Consider the following 19,421-nt stretch of genomic DNA (forward strand, 5'->3'; position numbering starts at 1 on the left):
GTTAGGAAATGTATCCCCAAAAGATACCATATTTAACACACAAAGGTTAGCACAAAGAGGATTCTAAATGTTTATAAGAACACAATTTGAATCCAGCTAAGAAATTGTCCTCAGAGAGACTAAGGAATGCCTCACTGTCCTGTGCCTGCACGAGTGGTAGAACTACATCCATCACATTGGTGATAATCAGATGTGTCCACTCAGATACAGTGGGATGGATGCACACACAATCAAGTTCTCAAATGGCTCTCTGGTGGTAACATCTGGGGGTTGGATATATTCTGACTGAAGGGCAGCTGACATCGAAATGTGGAATTTTCAGAAGCACTAAGCAGCTAAATTTTCATTTCTCTACATAGAACAGTATAAATTCAACTCATATTTATATATATGCCAAGTTAATTTACTTCTATATCTTCTCTGAAGCAAAGCCACATGGAATAATTCTTAACTAAGCAAAATAAAGTTTGTCAATGAGAAACAATCTTTTCCCTGGTGAAGAAGGATAAAGTTATTTTCTGCTCCTGTTAGGCAACCTTATTTCCAGAGTCATTTTTTAATATAAAAAATAGAGAAAGTAGCAGGAGATAACAAGTTACGGAGTGGCCTATGAGAGCCATAGACCCATCTGTGTTTTGTTTTGTTTCATTTGCCTAATGCTTCCAAATGACTTAGGCATGGAATGCTGGAGACTTAGCTTTAAAAAGTACAGTTCCTAAAAGTTCTAATCAGCTGAGTTAATCAAAGCATTCATTGAAAAGGACTGAAGAGTTGAAAGATTTCGTGTTCTCACAGATCCATCACTGAGTATTCAGTGGCTTAGAGCCAAAATGTGGAACCCTAGTCATGTCAACAGTGCAAGCCCCCGCGGCTCACTAGGCTAATCCTCCACCTGCGGCGCTGGCACACTGGGTTCTAGTCCCGGTCGGGGCACCGGATTCTGTCCCGGTTGCCCCTCTTCCAGTCCAGCTCTCTGCTGTGGCCCGGGGAGTGCAGTGGAGGATGGCCCAAGTCCTTGGGCCCTGCACCCGCATGGGAGACCAGGAGAAGGACCTGGCTCTTGGCTACGGATCAGCACAATGCGCCGGCCGCTGCAGCAGCCATTGGAGGGTGAACCAACGGCAAAGGAAGACCTTTCTCTCTGTCTCTCTCTCTCTCTCACTGTCTACTCTGCCTGTAAAAAAAAAAAAAAAAAAAAAAAAAAAAAAAAAAAAACCAATAACAGTGCATACTGTTTGTATGGGAGGCAGCGTGTGGCTGGCACCATGCGAAACAAGTCGTGAGTGCCATGAGTGCCCTTCCTTGACTTCTTTGTGAGCAACATCCTTTCTGTCATTAATTAATTCCCTTGGCATCTGGAGCACTGTCATCACCACACCGGTTAAACTGTAGATGGGGCAATTGTTTGGTATTGGATTCAGATCTCTGATCCTTTGTCACTTAAACTTGTCTCAATTTCCTTTAAAATAAAAAACAAAGCAATGATAACAGTGTCAGAGATTACTGTGAGAATTAGTTGAGATTGTGTATACAATATTCCTCACATAGTGCCTGATAAAAGACAGGGCATTCAGTAACTACTCATTGAATCATTCTGTCCAGCCATGTATACTCTATATGAAGAGTTGTATAAAAGGAAGTCCACAGAGAAACAAATGATGATAGGCATGAAATCTAGATGAATTTGTTTTATGTGGCTTCCCTTTCAAGAGCTAGTCTGGTTCTTTTTTATGTTTCATTTTTTTTCCTGAGGTTTATTTTATTTATTTGAAAGGCAGAGTGAAAGAGAAACAGGAAGAAACACATAAAGAGATCTTCCATCTGCTGATTCATTCCCCACATGGCCACAATGGCCAGGGCTCGACGAGGCTAAAGCTAGGATCCCGGAACTCCAGCTGGGCCTCCCACGTGCATGGCAGGGCCAGAAGGGCTTGGGTCATCTCCCACTGCCCTCCCAGGTACCTCAGCAGTGAGTCAGATTGGAAGCAGTGCAGCCAGGACTTGAGCCAGTGCTCTGATGTGAGATGCTGGAATCACAAGCAGTGGCTTCACCCGCTGCACCACAATACCAACCCCTTTAGTCTAATCAAACCAGTGAGCAATACAGAAAAATTACAGAACGATGTGCATATGTGTCACCACAGAATCTTTTTAAAGTACAGATTATGATTCAGTGGGTCAGATCAGCAATGCTGCATACTTCACCAAGGTCCTGGGGCAATTTGAACGCATGGCAATTTAAGAAATTGAGTACTTTGATCCATGTGTGTCTAGAACAACGTTCTGTTTCATGACACAACAGCTTCAAAATTAACTCATGCATCTGTATATTACCCAAAACATGACTTAATGCCTACTATGCACCAGATACTGTCCAAGGTGCTAAGTATAAAGTAGTCAACAAAAGAGATAAGGACAATGCCATCATTTATTCTAGTGGTGACGTCAGACAACAAGCATGTAAACAATTGAAACAGCTAAGTACATATTAAAACTATAAAACTATAAGGTCACTGTGAAAGGTGTGCAATCCATGGAAGCCATGTAGGAGGAGCAAAATGAACTGAAACCTGAATGTTGAGAAGCAGTGTGCTTGCTGTGTGAAGGCCTGAAGTTTTCATACACAGAAAAAGTGCAAAAGCCTCCAGGCAACAAGAGCCTAAGGGGAAAACACCTGTGACTAGAACGTGATGCTTTAATGAGTATGTGAGACAATGATGTTCAAGGAATCTGAGCTAAAGCTAGCCCAGATCAGTCCTGCCAGAGGCGCACAGGGTGCAGAAACCATACTCAGATCATCAGCAGAATCACAGAATGTGGGTCTGAGGTGCTCTTGGCTATGCAGAGGAAGGACATGTGCTCTCTGAGAGGAAAGATTGTGCCTACTGGAAAATACACCTGGCTAAGCAAAACAATATGAAAAAGAGCTAACATAAAGCAGGGGCCACAGTTGAAATAAAAAAGTGACTTAAAGAGAAGTTCAAACATGTACATCCCTGTAACAAACAGAAATACATCACTTATGCCATAAAAACTAATTTTAAAAAAGCATACTTCCAGAAAACTGCCGATTGCTACACAATAGCTTAAATTTTTCTCTGTAGAAATGATTGGGTAATTACTAGAGAAGACATAAAATCATAATTCTTGTTAACTATAGGCCATAGCCCTGAACATTCTTGTTTCTCACAAAATATTGGAAACAAAAGTGAGAGTCCCATAAGAGACAACAATGAGATAAATAAAATATGTGCAAGCTCGCCCTTGTACAAAAGTCTAATAAAAAGAGTAATCATGCAAATTTCAAAATATTCCCTCTTACTGTAATGATTTTTTCTACTGTACCTATCAGCATATATATGTATATGTATACTGTCTCTCTAGCATTCTATTTTGTTAGGATATATGCCAAATCCAAAGCCAATAAAAATAGAATTTAAAAGAGATCCCACAGATCAGAGTAATTAAAATTAACAGTGTAACACTGATTCAACTATTTTTTGAGGATTTATTTATTTATTTAAAAGCAGAGTTACAGAGAGGCAGAGAGAGAGAGACAGACAGAGGTCTTCTATCTACTGATTCACTCCCCAACTGGCTGCCACAGCCAAAGCTAGGCCAATCTGAAGCCAGAAGCCAGGAGCTTCTTCCAGTTCTTCCACTTTGGTGCAGAGACCTAGGATCTAGGCCATCTTCCACTGCTTTCTCAGTCTATAGTAGGGAGCTGGATCAGAAGTGGAGCATCTGGGACTCGAACCAGCACCCATATGGAGTGCTGGCTCTGTCCGCGGTGGCTTTACCCCTAGGCCACAGGACCAGCCCCTCAAGTATTATTTTAATGAGCCTCCCTTACTAATGAGGAAGTCTAACAATTTAGGGCCATCCAAACTAATGGCTATTAACACAGCAACTGATGTTTGATTTGGTTTAATGATTAAAAGCCTGAAAACCACTAGCTATCACATTAAAGCATTTCCAGTTGACTTCTCATTTTCTGTCTTCAAATGTGCGAATAAAGGAGAATACATTAAAGCGATGCTTTTGGAGTGAGTGAGGGGCCTAGCAGTTAAGAATCCTGCATACCATAGAGTACTGGAGTTTGACGCCTGCCTTCTGACTTCAGTTTATGGATAATGCAGACTCTGAGAGGCAACAGTGACAACTCAAGTAAATGGGTTCCTGCCATCCACGTGGGAGACCTGGCTTGAGCTCATGGCTTCCCTCTTTGACCACAGCTTGTTGCTGATCATTGCAGATATTCAAGGAATAAACGAGCAGATTGAGAATCAATTTCTCTCTCTCTCTCTCTCTCTCTCTCTCTCTCTCTCTCTCTCTCTCTCTCTCAGACCAACAATTAAATACAGTTTTAAAAAAAATAGTGTTTCTAACCGGCCCTGCTTGGATTGTCTTGTACCAGTGAAGAATGACATGGTTAGTCATCTCTCTTCACCCAAATGCCTGATGCAAGCACACATTTTTTTTTTTACAGATTTTATTTATTTTTTTGAGAAGTAGAGTTCCAGACAGTGAGAAGGAGAGACAGAGAGAAAGGTCTTCCCTCCATTGGTTCACTCCCTAGATGGCCACGACGGCCAGAGCTGAACCAATCCAAAACCAGAAGCCAGGAGCTTCTTCCGGGTCTCCCACATGGGTGCAGGTGCTCAAGCCTTTGGGGGTGCTGGTGCTGCAAGAAGAGGATTAACCTGTACTGTAGCACCAGCCCCTACATTTTTTATGTATTTATCAAGAAATAGTGTCATATTCTGTAGTAAAATAACAGATTAACTCCTGCTTGTTTGTGTATTGCTTCGTGGTATTCCATTGAATTCATTGTCACTTCATATTAACCAACTGAGTCACAGAGTTCACATTTTTTCTACATTCTCAGTCATTTACTTAAATTTATTTTGCTTATCATTCACATTTAATAACAGCAGCGAGAATTTCTGTCTCATTGGTTCTTTTTACATCTCATTTCATTAATTCAACAAATACTAAATGAGTGTCAATATTTTTGTAAGCTTCAAAGCTTCAAGGGCAAAAAGAGAGAAAGCGAGAGCCAGGTAAGGAGAGGTCTTGTGAGCCTTGGAAACCTGGTCTTTCTCTTAAGAGCAACAGGAAACTGTTGGTGAGGAAGTGCTGAAGTGACATCATCTTAGGTCTGTTACTTGTTCACCTTGCCTTCCTTTCCAGCTCCTCCCAAGTTGACCTTCATTAGCTGTGGCTTCATAAAGCTGTCTTAGAGCTTACATTTCCTGGTTCTTTCCACCTAACTACAATTTTTTAAAGAAAAAAGTTATCAAGTGCACAAAAAATAGCATTTCTAGGAGACAAGAGAGTTTGTAAATAGATATGTTGATGAGTTGGTTCATAAAATCATGTATGCGATGGATGGAGTCATTGTTTATTACTTGTTCAATGTGGCTTATCTCTGTTAAAAAGACACAAAGGGGAGAAAATTTCACTGATGTTCCCTACTGAATACTTAGTATTATATAAGGGTAAAAATCATTTAGTTAGCAGGTATCAGTAGCATGCAAATACTAAGGAATGTGCTTGAGCTACATATTTATATATTTGATAATAAAAGTGACCTCATGTTTGTGTGTGTGTAGGTGTGTTATATAGTTGTTTCTGGTGTTCTTTTAGAAAAAAAAAGATTTATTTATTTGAAAGTCAGGCTACACAGAGAGAAGAGAGGCAGAGAGAGAGAGGTCTTCTATCTGCTGGTTTACTCCCCAGTTGGCCGCAATGGCTGGAGCTGCACTGATCTGAAGCCAGCAGCCAGGAGTTTTTCTGGGTCTCCCACACGGGTGCAGCATACCAAAAACTTGGGCTATCTTATACTGCTTTCCCAAGCCACAGCAGAGAGCTGGATTGGAAGTGGAGCAGCCGGGTCTCGAACCAGCATCCATATGGGATGCCAGCTTCAGGCCAGGGAGTTAACCGGCTGAGCCACAGCGCTGGCCCCTGTTTTCAGTGTTCTTGCAGCATATGACTATAACAGGCAATCCTGCTTTTGACTTTTTTTAAACCAAGAACTAATTCATCTGTATGTGTCCATCTGGTTTCAATTGCACGTTTTACATGCGTTTGACAATGAAAGGCTATTGGTGATCATGTCTTCACAGGAGAAGAAGTGGACAGACAGTTGTGCAGAGACGCCATCTTCCCCATCCCTGTGGCCTGTGATGCCCCATGCCCAAAGGACTGTGTGCTCAGCACCTGGTCTCCATGGTCCTCCTGCTCACACACCTGCTCAGGGAAAACCACAGAAGGGAAACAGATACGAGCGCGGTCCATTCTCGCCTACGAGGGTGAAGAAGGTAAGTCACCAGCTTCAGAGGGGACTCGGGTTCCTGCCTGAAGTTGATGTCATCCTCTTTCTGTAGCCTGGGTGGTGGTGATCTATGAAAATCAACTACCAGGAATCCAGCAATCCAAGGAGATTTACAACTGTTGACTTCTGGTTCCCAGTATTTATCTTGAAAGTAGATCTTTAATAAAGGAGTGGAGATTTTTAAAAGTGAACTCATTTTGCTTTTTCCTTCCCTTCTAATAATTCAGGTTCTTTCTATTCCAAAGCATTAAATCTGAGAAAAAGTGTGAATATGACTTCCAAAATTCCAGTTGTTTTATTGGTTTTTTACTGTTTCAGTAGTAAGTTTTTCCTTTGAAATCACACTCTACCTTCTTATAAATAGTTATTCATATCCAATAATAAAATTTATTTAAAATCAACACCATCATGGATATTGCTTAACTGAAAATTGCACGAATATTCTACTATTCAAGTCTGTGGATATGGGCTCTGAGATCCAAAGTCTCATATGTAGATAGTGTTCATCTTTGAAATATATCGCTCCTAAATCACTTCACCCCATTGGGTGAGTTGGGCATGTTTGTCACATATTCATAGCTCGCTTGCAAGCTTTATTGTCAGGAAATACAAGGCTCTTGGTAATTGCCTTTCAAGCTGATATCCAAATGCAAGTTTAGCCTGTGTGTGACTGGATGATATAGTGTCATACTTAATCTTGTCATTCTGGAAAATAACACAGGACTGAAGCTAGCAAAGAAGTAAATCGGGCCCTTTCACATTAAGCATGTTCTTCTCAAGAATCTAGGGGTATGTTATTTAAATACTATCAAGCTAGATGATTTGTCTTCATTCACAGTTAGCACTGATGAATAATGATTTCTCTTTGTAATGAGGATGCGTTTATATATGTCTGCAAATAAGATTGAGTTTTGTGTATACTTTTTATATTTTTCTGCCTATGAAGCATGTTAGTGATAGCAACTGAGAGTATTTTTATTTAGGAAAACTTGTTATCTGTGCATGTAATTCCAGTGCCAACGTGTGACTATCTTGGGCTTAACACATGATTGTTATGTGAAAGAAAAAATTTTACATATATGGAAAGTCAACCTGTTGCAAAATGGAGAATTTTCTTTATAGCTTCCAAAAACATTTTCCTATCACCTTAATATAAACTTAACTGTTTGCTACAGAACAAGTGTATCTCTTGAAAAACGTTTTTAGATTAAAAACAATTATATTCCTTAAGTTGTTGAACAGTACATCTAACCTTGTATGGATTATAGTCAGACTTCAAACTCAATCAACTCAGGTCATGTCTTGAGCTTCATTAAAATTAGATCTGTGGTCACCCTGCTTCCTGTAAATCCATTACACCCTGCAGAATCTCGCTGTGTGACTAGTAATGAGTGCCTTCTTGCCCCCGAGTCACATGGCCAAGATTCTGCCATGCTTGCAGAACTCGCCGGATCATTATTCCTATAGACAAGACGCTTCACACTGAAAGGTCATGAAATGTTTTAAAGGCAGAAATTTATGATTGCTCTTTGCTGTGGATCATCCACATAGTTTGAGAGGGTGGGACTTCGATCATTCTTAATTAGGTCTAGTAGTTGCATCATAAGCAAGTTGTGCTGGAAATTATAGATGTTTATGTAATAAATCATAGAGGCATAAATTCAAAACATAATTTAATGGAAACCATAGAGAAAACTTTGTCAGTTGGGAATATGCTGCAATTTGTATCGGTTAATAACATTTATGTAAACTGGTGCATGAAGCACTTAATGAAGAATTTATCCTTTAAAATGTATTAATTGAATATTAATTTAAAGTGTATTAATAAAATGTATTATTCGTGGGACACTGAAACACAATTTCTCTTACTCAAAGTAAGTCTTTCATAATTCTGGGTTATTTGTTAAATGATTTAGGAACTATGTCTCTTAAAATGTTTCCCTACCAATTAGGGAATACTTCATGATTCCCGCTAAATAGGCATTTCTGTTATACCTCAAAAATTAATTCTCTACATGTATCCTAAATATTCTTTATTTTCTATGGATCAGAAAGTCCTTTGATTATTTTGAAGGACAATACCACATGGGAAAATGATATATGGGGTGTTTAATGAAATTATACAATTTTCTGATGAAATAACTTACAGGAAAAGCCCCTGTTCAAAGTGTATCTGCATTTAGAAAATAAATGCTACAATCTGTACTTTCTTTTATCTTTGTCAGAATATCACCATTACATGTTATACTGAATATTTTATAACTTCTCGAAATTAGTAAGGATAGACTAGGCTGTGCTGTAGTAACAGATGGTCCAGAAGTTCAGAAACTTAAAATAAAATTTTATTTCTTCCTCCTGGGACTTCAGCCACTGTTTTCAGGGGCCTCTCCGGGCAGTCTGTCCTCCCTGAGCTGTCTCAGCACTGCACCCCAATGTGCAGGTGCATTCCCATGGTCACCGGGCCAGGAGAAGATCACTTATAGAGTCTTGTCTGTTGATTTAAAGCATCAGCAATTAAATTTTGCTATCTAGAAGTGATTTATGTCATTTTTCACATTTTACTGTTTTAGTTTTTTATTAGGGAGGGAGGAGGGGAGGAACGGGAGGGATAGAGAGAGAGAGAGAGGTGGAGGATGTTGTTCACACCCCAACCCCACAGTGGCCTATACCAGCTAGACCTAAGCTGGGAGCCAGACAAACCACGTCTCCCATGTGAGTGGCAGGAACCCAATTACTTCACCATCACCACTGCCCCTCAAGGTCTTCGCTGGCAGGAAGTTGAAGTTACGAGCTAGAGCTGGGAAGACCCTAGGTACTCTAGTGTGTAGGAAATTAACCACTTAGCTAAATACCCACTTCACATTTTATTTTAATGTAAACTGTGCCTAACTTTAAGGGAGTTAGGGAGACTGTAATCCTACTGTGTGCTAGAAAAGGAGTGGTACTGGCCACTGCTCTTACTCTTGATTTACACAATCTTATTGTGCATCTTACTGTGTGTGTATATGTGCTTCTGTATCTAAATCCGCAGATATACTCCATGTGACCAACTTCAGTGGATGAAAGAGGCCTCTCAGTTAGTAGAATGTTATGATTTTTTTATTTGTTCTTCTTAAATTGGTGGTAGAGTAATAGAGTAGTGCTTCCTCCTCTTCACAGTGCACCTCACTTTCTTCCATTGCTTTTCTTTCCTTTTCCTTCATTTCTAGGTTTCCTGATTCTATCCAAAAAGCCATTAAGCAGAGCGAAGAAATGTGGCATCTGTGCCAGCAAGTGGAGGGAGGGGGCCTGCAGTGGTCCACAATGGGTTGGCAGAGCTCAGCCTCCATGAGAAGAGCATCTAAAGTGGGAATAGGATATGGGTTGCCTGGTGGGGAGCTTTGAGTCACCGAGTAGGGTAAAGGTTGGGGTGCACATGGCTGAATGAAAGCAGGGGCTCGACACAGATGTCCCAGCACAAGCAGAGTGAAGAGGGAGCTGCTGCATCAGGCAGCCAGCCTACAGCGGGGCGCACAGCCAGACAGGGCAAAGTAGGGTGTCAGACGGCCAGATGCAGGGTGTCAGAGCATTCACAGCAGCCAGGGCACCCTGGGGATGACCCAGTGGAGATGGCGGGAGCTCGGGGGCGTGGATGAGGACTGCCTGGAGAAGTACACATCGTAGTCAAGTTTCTTGTTGCTGGAGACAGGGGTTACACATATGTTGAGAAAGAAAAATAGAGGCCGGCGCCGCGGCTCACTAGGCTAATCCTCTGCCTGTGGCGCCAGCACCCCAGGTTCTAGTTCCGGTTGGGGCACCAGATTCTGTCCCGGTTGCTCCTCTTCCAGTCCAGCTCTCTGCTGTGGCCTGGGAGTGCAGTGGAGGATAATCCAAGTGCTTGGACCCTGCACCTGCATGGGAGACCAGGTGGAAGCACCTGGCTTCTGGCTTCAGATCGGCACAGCATGCCGGCCATAGCAGCCATTTGTAGGGTGAACCAACGGAAAAAGGAAGACCTTTCTCTCTCTCTCTCTCTCTCACTCTCTCACTGTCTAACTCTACCTGTCAGAAAAAAGAAAAATAGAAAAAAACCCCATGCACTGTTTTGCTGCAAATGGTAAAATTTCATTCTTTTTTATATTTGAATAAAAAAGTATATATATATTATACATATAATAGAATTTTATTCATTTTATATATGTGTGTATATCACATTGTCTTTATTATTCTGACATAATGGATACTTTGGTTGATTCCAAATTTTGGCTATTGTGAAAAGAGCTGCTATAAACACGGTGGTGCAGGTCATTTTTTGATACATTGTGTTCAAGTCTTTTGGCTCTACACCCAGTAGTGGGATTGCTGGAGGAGGTGACAAATCTATTTCTAGTTTTTTAAGAAATCCCCACACTGTTTTCTGCAGTGGATGCACCAACAGAGGATAAGTGTTCTCTTTTGTCTACATCCTCGCCAGAATTTGCTAGTCTCTGTGTGTTGGACTGTAGCCATTCTGACAGAGGTGAGGAAGTTTTGATATCTCATTGTAGTTTTGACTTGCATTTCCCTGATGGCTAGTGGTGTTGACCATTTTTTTATTTGTTAGCCATTTGAATTACTTCTTTTGCGAACTGTCTATTGCAGTCTTTGCCCATTTCTCAACTGGATTGGTTTTGTTGTTGAGTTTTTTAAGTTGCTGATGTATTTGAGATAATAATCCTTTATCAGATAGGTAGTTTGCAAATATTTTTTTTTCAATTCTGGATGTTTCTTCACTCTATTGATCATTTCTTTTGCTGTGCAAAAGCTTCTCAGTTTGACATAGTCCCATTTGTTAAGTTTTGCTTTTGTTGCCTGTGCTTTGAGGGTCTTGTCCAAGAAGTCATCCCCTACAGCAGTGTCTTGGAGTGTTTCCCCTATGTTTTCTTCCAGCAACATCAAAGTCTCAGGCCTTAAATTTAGGTCTTTGGTTCATCTTAAGTTGATTTTTGTGTATGGAGGCATGGATCTAATTTCTTCTACATATATACATCGAGTTTTGCCAGCACCATTTGTTGAAGATATTATCCTTATTCCTCTATATGGTCTGAGCACTTAAGTCAAAAATCAGCTGGCCTTGTGTATGTGGATTAATTTCTGGGGTTTTCTGTTGCATTGATCTTTCTTTTTAAATGATTTATTTATTTATTTGAAAGACAGAATGACAGAGAGAAAGAGAGAGAGAGAGTTAGTTAGTGTTAGTCTTCAATCTGCTGGTTCACTCTCCAGACGGCTGCAAAAGCCAGAGCTGCACCGATCCAAAGCCAGGAGTCAGGAGCTTCTTCTCGGTCTCCTATGCAGGTGCAGGGGTCCAAGGACGTGGGCCATGTTCTATTGCTTTCCCAGGCCATAGCAGAGAGCTGGATTGGAAGTGGAGCAGCCAAGACTAGAACCGGTGCCCATATAGGATGTCAGCACTGCAGGCCATAGTGCCAGCCCCCCACTGATCTTTGTATCAGTTTTTATGCCAATACCACACTGTTTTAATTACTATAGCTGTGTAGTATGCTTTGAAGTCAGGTGTTGTGATGCCTCTAATTTGACTTTTTCCTGCTATTATAGGTCTTTTGTGATTCCATCTGAATTTTAGGATTATTTTATGCTAATTCTGTAAAGAGCGCCACTGGTATTTTGATAGGGTTTGCATTGCGTCTATAAATTGCTTTAGGTAGTATAGACATTTTAATGATATTGATTCCTCCAATCCATGAACAAGGAATAGCTTTCCATTTTTGTGTGTGTGTCCTTGATGATTTCTTTCATTAATGTTTGATAATTTTCATTGTAGAAATTGTTTATCACTTTTGCTAAATTTATTCTTAAATATTTGGTTTTTTGTGGCTATTGTGAATGGGATTTCTTTCTTGATTCTCTTTCTGTGAGTTTATTATTAGCATAGAAAAAATCAACTGTCTTTTGTATGTTTATTTTGTAACCTGCAACTTTGATGAATTAGTTTACCAATTCTAACAGCTTTTTGGGGGAGTGTTTAGGTTTTCCCATATATAACATCATGTCATCTGCAAACATGGATAACTGGACTTCCTTTTTTCCCATTTTGATGTGCTTTATTTCCTTCTTCTCCCTAGCTGCTCTTGCTAAAACTTCCAGCACTATGTTGTATGAAAGTAGTGAAAGCAGAAATCCTTATCTTGTTCTAGATCTGAAGGGAAATGCTTTCACTTGTTCCCCATTCAGTGTGATGTCAGCTGTTGGTTTGTGATAAACATAGTCTTCATAATTTTGAGGAATTTCTTTCTTTACCTAATTCGAGGAGGGTTTTATCATGAAGGCGTGTTCAACTTTATCAAGTCCTTTCTCTGCATCTATGCAGATGACCATATGGTTTTTAGAAACCAAATCACAAGTGGAAGCAAATCACAAGTCATTTTCTTCACTTAAAATAATCATCTGTGTCTTTTGTGTATTTGCCTAAGGCTTGACTTTTCCTTAAATAAAATTGATAATTCACTTTTTAAACATTGTATTATAACTTAAAGTAAGAATCTTCTTTGTATTGTGCAAACTGTGGAATTTATTCCAAAAGCTAGTTTAAGTTATGTTGGAAGTTCTAAAAGGAATCAATCCTTTAATACTTAATTCTTCATATTTTTAATAAATACTAGTAGGTTAAAGTTGAACAAAAAATTAAAAATTAATGTTAGATATTTTTTGGCCTCAACATTTTAAAACCCTTTGGTAGATCCTCAACTAATGTCATAAAAAGAAAAAAATTGACTTTCAAAATGTTTTCCACTGAATATAGTAACAACTTCCATTGATTCTCATTATATAGTTAATAATCCTTAAAGAGTGAAAACCAGAGAATATTTGTACAAGGTTCAGAATGACCTGATATAAGTTAATCAGCCAAATATTAATGTGCTTTGACACCCACTTTATACTTTCAGAGAATAGATGCAAATTGGAGTCAAATTTTGCCATTTTTTTCTCAAATAATTATCAGACATCAAAAATCACATTTCAAAATGCAAAACATCAACAGAAAGAATTTACTTTTTCAGTTTTTACAGCTAAATGATTTTAATGCTAACAGCCTGGGGCCACCTATATTTTCTGGATGATTTAAAGAACCCAGGATCCATTATGTGTGGTGTGTGTGTGTGTGTGTGTGCATATCACACAGACTTAACTCAGCTTTCTGAGTATATACAGTCACTCCACCATCCTCTCACTATTGATCTTGAAAAAGAAATTCTACTTCAGTCTGTCACTCTGTGACCACTACACAGGACTTCAGCAGGCTTCCCTGGGGCGAGTCTTCTACTTCTTTCTGCCAGGAGAAAGTGGAGATGGGGCCGCTTTGCAGCCGTCTCCTACAGCACTTTGTTCCTGAAGCTCTTCCCATTCAGTTTCCCTAAGCACACCTTGCCAGTATGCTTTTTACTCAGCAGCGCTCTGCTATCAAAGGGATTGGGGCTGTAATAGCTGGCAAAGATAAAAGCCTTAGAACTCTAATTCCTAGGATAGGAACAGTCTCTTGGTAACAAGAGCCCAGTTCACTTCTTTATCCTTGTTGCAGTCACTTTCTTCGGTGAACTCTACACTGCAATTCACTGCACAAGCATTACTAATTCCCAGGGCCATACCTCCTCTATGTGTTCTTACCAGTTTTCACTACTGCTCAGGAAAAATCCTGCTTTCTCATCTCCCACTTCCTAGAGTTCAAATTCCTAACCCTTCCGTACTCATCTTAAAGCCTCCTACCTAAGGTACTTTTCAGGTCCTCAAAATAATGGAGTCTTATGCCTTTCAATCCCAATTAAATGAAATACTTAACATAATTATTACGTTCTATCCAGAATGTGCACATTTGTACCTTTGTTCTATCCCCCCTACTGCTTCTTCCCTCTGCATTATAATATGTTTGAGAGAATAGCGGGAATTCTTTCTAATCCCCTCTGGTGGCCACTGAAGAAGCATTTCACATCAACAGTGCATATCACACTCAGTATGTATGAATCCAGTTATTATTTTGAACAGTTTTTTCTGTTCATCTATCACCTAAATTGTAAGGACATCAATGTCAGAGGCAGAAACACCAAAACCCTGTTCAAATACATCGTCATAAAACTTTTATGAACTTGATGTGGAGAAGAAAAGTCATTTTTTCAATTCTAAGACAAGAATTTCACAGAGTAGTTAGTATTTTTATATAGGCATAAATGTTTATGTAGCAGAATTCCATCAAGATTTTATAAAGTCCTTGTTCACAGAATCATAGAATATTAATATAATGGTATTACTATGAAGCATGTATTTTTATGTGCAAAGTTTTAAAAAGTAGCCTTATTACTAATTTCATTATGGGTCACACTTTATAATTTTCCCAGTTCTATGGAAATATTCCCAGATGCCTGGAATTAAATCTTCTCATAAATAATAGATACATTCAATACTACTATATATGGATTTCTACCATAAAATTATCCCCTATACAATTTGATAATGCTGCAATGACTGATTACTCCAAACCATACTTTCAAAATTGCCATGCTGTTGATATAATTAAGACCACATTGGGTCTTCTCTGTCCAAGTGTCCTGAAATCAAACCAAAACTGCTGATGCAGCTTTAATGTGAATTGGGGCAATAAAATAAATAATCTTTATGTCTATAAAGTTAACAGCTATCTTGCAAGTTCCTTGACATTATGCTGATGTTGTTGAAGTTACTTTTCCCTAATTTTTCCCAAAGCCAACCAGTCACTTTCAATGTCAAAAACAATTCGGTTTTTACTATCAGAGCTTTCATAGCATACTTATATTCACAGCAAAAAAAAAAAAAAAAAGGATGACTAAAGAAACATGTTTTGGGAAGATCAGTAATTGTACTATTAAATATAAAAGAGTTATTAAAATTATCCATGTATGTGTGTGTGTGTGGTTAGCATGTGTTTATCTGAGAGTTAGGATTGGATAAATCTAGTGCCCTGGGGGAACGGGTGACTAGAGTGCTCATTTATTTCTCCCCCATCCAATTAGTATGTTTTAGGATTCATTCCTATTCCGTTCCTAAACTTCTTTGCTGGGGCTGCCAGGGTCACAGAGCCGTGTGATGGAGGATGGGAGATGAACTGTGACGGATGTGTTCACCTTCATGAAGCAGCGAACATTAATGAAATGCTGTTTAATGCAGGTTATTCTGATGTTGAGCCCATGTTCAACACTGCATAAATTTCTAAATTGCAGTTAAGCTCTCACATGGATTTGCTGACTAGAGGGATGTCCTTAATCATGAGGGAAGTGACACCTGAAGATCAGCACAAGGTGTGGCCATTGGCTTTCCTTATGACCTGTGCCCCATCTCAGGCGTCCTGGGTCATCTTCCATGTTAGAATCACTAGCTGTTGAGTCACCTGTTCTTATTTATTTGTAACTTTTTGAAGCTTCCTTTCTACTGTCTAAAACCCACCTCTTTTCATCTTCAACCCATATCTATTGTATTCAGATATCTGTGATGAATACTAGGGATTCCCACCATTCCACATCAGCAGCCAGTTCTTTTGTTTCTAATCTAATATTCAGAGGCTGCATAAATTCCAGTAGATCAAATTGTCAGTATAGTAACCAAGACATTCCTCCAATACCCAGTTTTTGACAGTATGAGATTTCATTTTCATAAATGGCATCGGAAGTAGCCAGGTAAGAAGAAACAGGGCTCCATGTATTTCTTTGTTACCATGGGTCTCATCATTTAGGCCGTGTGTGTTCACCCACATAATAATTTGTAACTCATCAGACAGTTATGAACACAAAATGAGGTCCCACTTGCAAAATACTTATGGGATTGAGCACATGAGAGAGTTCTAGAATGAAAACTCCCACCTCATATGCTTTGATTAAGGTGCATCTGTTTTACCACTTAAGGTTATTTCATTGAGTGCATTTCAAAACCATTGTCGTCAAGCAATAGTTAGGACATAGTTGTCATTGCTTGCATTTGTAAATTTGGTGTTAATGCCTGGTGGAAATAACAATCCCATAAGCCTTCTACAAGAAAACAAACAAAAAAGCTAAGGGACATTTGAAAAGAGAAGACAAATTAGGGTTGCTTGCTTAAAATTTTCATTGACACCTTCTAGGGTAAGGTAAGTGAGAAAGCAACTGTGTAACTGTATCTAAACTAGGAGATAAGAATCAGTATCTTCAGACAGCTGCAGAGAACTCTTTAAAAATATTGCATCACCAAAGCTTTGATATCACAAAGAGATATTGTACAGAAAACACACACTTCAAGGAGTAAGAATTTGAAAATGACAGGGCCAATGCCGTGGCTCACTTGGTTAATCTTCCACCTGCGGCGCCAGCATCCCATATGGGTGCCAGATTCTAGTCCTGTTTGCTCCTCTTCCACTCCAGCTCTCTACTGTGGTGTGGGAGGGCAGTGGAGGATGGCCCAAGTGTTTGGGCCCCTACACCTGCATGGGAGACCAGGAAGAAGCATCTGGCTCCTGGCTTCGGATGGGCGCAGCTCCGGCCGCAGCAGCCATTTGGGGAGTGAACCAATGGAAGGAAGACCTTTCTCTCTGTCTCTCTCACTTTCTATAACTCTACCTGTCAAATAAAAAAAAAGAATTTGAAAATGACTCAAAGATTTGTACTGTGAAGGTAGAGAAATTTAGGAATACCTCTTTTTGGTATATGCAAAAGAGTGATGTAAAAACAGGGTAAGTAATAAAAAACTAAGGCAATAAGGATACAATAAAAATTAGAGTTGATCAGAAACCATTGTATCATAGTTTAATTTGCAGCCATTTCTTTTTTCGGAGACACAAGATGATGGTGCATTGTTCAGTCCATGGCATGCGAGACTGGGGTCATGCCCTGGAAGATCATGACGTATCATTAAATGTTAATACCTCTGTTTCTAATCACCTTAAAGCCTGATACATTAAAATAAGCAGGATTTTTAAACCTGGAATTCAGGCTTTCCACTTAGTGGACAGTGTGGTTTCTCCCATCCACTGCGACTCCATGCCAGGGTTTCTCCTAGTCTGTCATCACACGGGCTTCACTTGTACCTCATCTTCACTTCTCTGGAGAACAGAGGCCCGTCTCTGTAAGGTGCTCTGTAGACCTCAAAGCAAACGTCTTGCATATTATATAGTTTAGATTTTAAGCCAGACCGTGCCAACTGAAGCAAGAGTAATGTATAATTTGAATCCCCAGCAGTGAGCTAATCACGTGCTATATGCTAAAACAGAATTAAAATGGCAGGTATCATTGTTGTTAACCGTGTTAATTGCAAAGAATAAAGAATGGTGAGGTGCCCGTTGGAACCATATCTAATCTGCTGGTGTCCATTTTATAGGTGGAATTCGCTGTCCAAACACCAGTGCTCTGCAAGAGATGCGCAGCTGTAACGAGCATCCTTGCACTGTGTACCACTGGCAGACTGGTCCCTGGGGCCAGTGCATCGAGGACACCTCCGTGTCGTCCTTCAACACCAGTGCAACTTGGAATGGGGAGGCCTCTTGCTCCGTCGGCATGCAGACAAGAAAAGTCATCTGTGTGCGAGTCAACGTGGGCCAAGTGGGACCCAAAAAGTAAGGGAAGGGCTTTGAAATGACGGCACTAAATCCTGTAGTCGGCCACGCAGAGGACTGGCTCAGCCTTCCCTGGCTTCATGAGGCAGAGTGTTCCGAGGCTTGTCATATCTGTCATCAACAGTAAGATTGGTTTGTTTTGAATCTCAGCCACTGATAAAGCTGTAACAGCTTCAGAGTCGTATACTTGGGATCCATAAATTCTGTAGAATCTTTCTATCTGGTACCTACTTCCTGTTTTATAGTACCACTCTCTGCTTTTATCAAAGAAGTGCTTGCTGTAGGCTTGACTGATCAATACTGACAGCATATGCGGTCCTAGCAGTGTAGGTCATCCGTGACCTCCTCTGTACCCATAGGCTATGGAGGCTACCAAGCTGCCTTAATTGGGTAGCAGCCCTCTATAATCTGCCTTTCACTTCCCCAGGAAAATACTTTATCAAAAATACGAAGGTCAAACTCGTTATATCTTTCAATGGCTAAACGAGTAAGCCATTTACCTCCAAGAGAGAGCCTTGGGATAGAAGTATTATGATAAGCAGAAAAAGTATCTCAGAGTGGTTACAAGTACTATAATAACAAGACACACATTCTGCTAGAGGGGAAGACAAGGAGCCAGAGAGTTGGCATATTATATGTACCTTGTGAGAAATAGAAACGAAAACAAGTAATGGCATTTCTGGTCTAGTCAGTTCTTAGAGAAAATTAATAAATGAACCCAGAGTACTCCTTTGAGGGGAGAAAAAAACTCTGCATAGCTTGAAGTTCAGATCTTCTTAGCCATGGAAAACATGAAAAGGAAACCAATTTTGTGTGAGTATAAGATAGCCTTATAGCTTCTAAATTCTTCACCAACTGGTTGCATGCTATTTGTGATCTTAAACATGCTGCCTCACAAATTCTGACCTCACTTTTCAAAGTTTATTGAAATAGTTTAACGGAAAAAATGATAATATGAGCATTCAATAAGTGTTAGAAATCAGGTTTGCCTCTCTTGGAACCCCCCTCTAGGCTGCTTCAGCAGGAGGCTTCTGGCTTAAAAAATCTTGCTTTTCTCTCTGCAAAAATAAATAAATAAATGTTAGAAATTGCCATTTTTCTCTAAGAATTTGAAGTACTTCTTATAGTCCCATTGAAATGAAAATAATGTGTCCGATATATGGAGAATTCCAGAGGGGATAAATAAGAATCCCATTATGAGTTGTTTGTATCTGGTCAGCAGTCCAGGCATAAGGAATATTTTGCTCTGAGGCTGGTTTATATATCACTTGAAATTGGGAAACATATTAGAAGATAGACACCAAAGAGATCTGAATAAATTGATAGACTATTGCATGTGCTTAACATGTAGCCTCAAAACATTATTTTAATGAAAAGTATGCTAAGATTGTGATTGGTCTACCTTGGGAACTTCATGCATTGTGTATTAAAATTCAGTGGTGGTGAGAGCAGGAGCAGAAGTCCTAAGTCCTTCCAGATTCTGGGTATTGCTGAAAC

General features: G+C 39.8%; 1 protein-coding gene across 1 annotated transcript in view; it reads left to right on the plus strand.

The window, feature by feature from the left end:
• The window catches only part of THSD7A (thrombospondin type 1 domain containing 7A), a 449,664-nt gene that overhangs the window by 335,033 nt on the left and 95,210 nt on the right, over positions 1-19,421 (plus strand). The window contains exons 7-8 of the mRNA XM_062178382.1: positions 6,132-6,326; positions 17,690-17,924. Coding sequence (XP_062034366.1) covers positions 6,132-6,326; positions 17,690-17,924 — 430 coding nt within the window. The remainder of the gene's footprint in view (positions 1-6,131; positions 6,327-17,689; positions 17,925-19,421) is intronic.

The sequence above is a fragment of the Lepus europaeus genome, chromosome 20 (genome assembly GCF_033115175.1).
Source record: "Lepus europaeus isolate LE1 chromosome 20, mLepTim1.pri, whole genome shotgun sequence".
In the NCBI taxonomy this organism is placed as follows: Eukaryota; Metazoa; Chordata; class Mammalia; order Lagomorpha; family Leporidae; genus Lepus; species Lepus europaeus.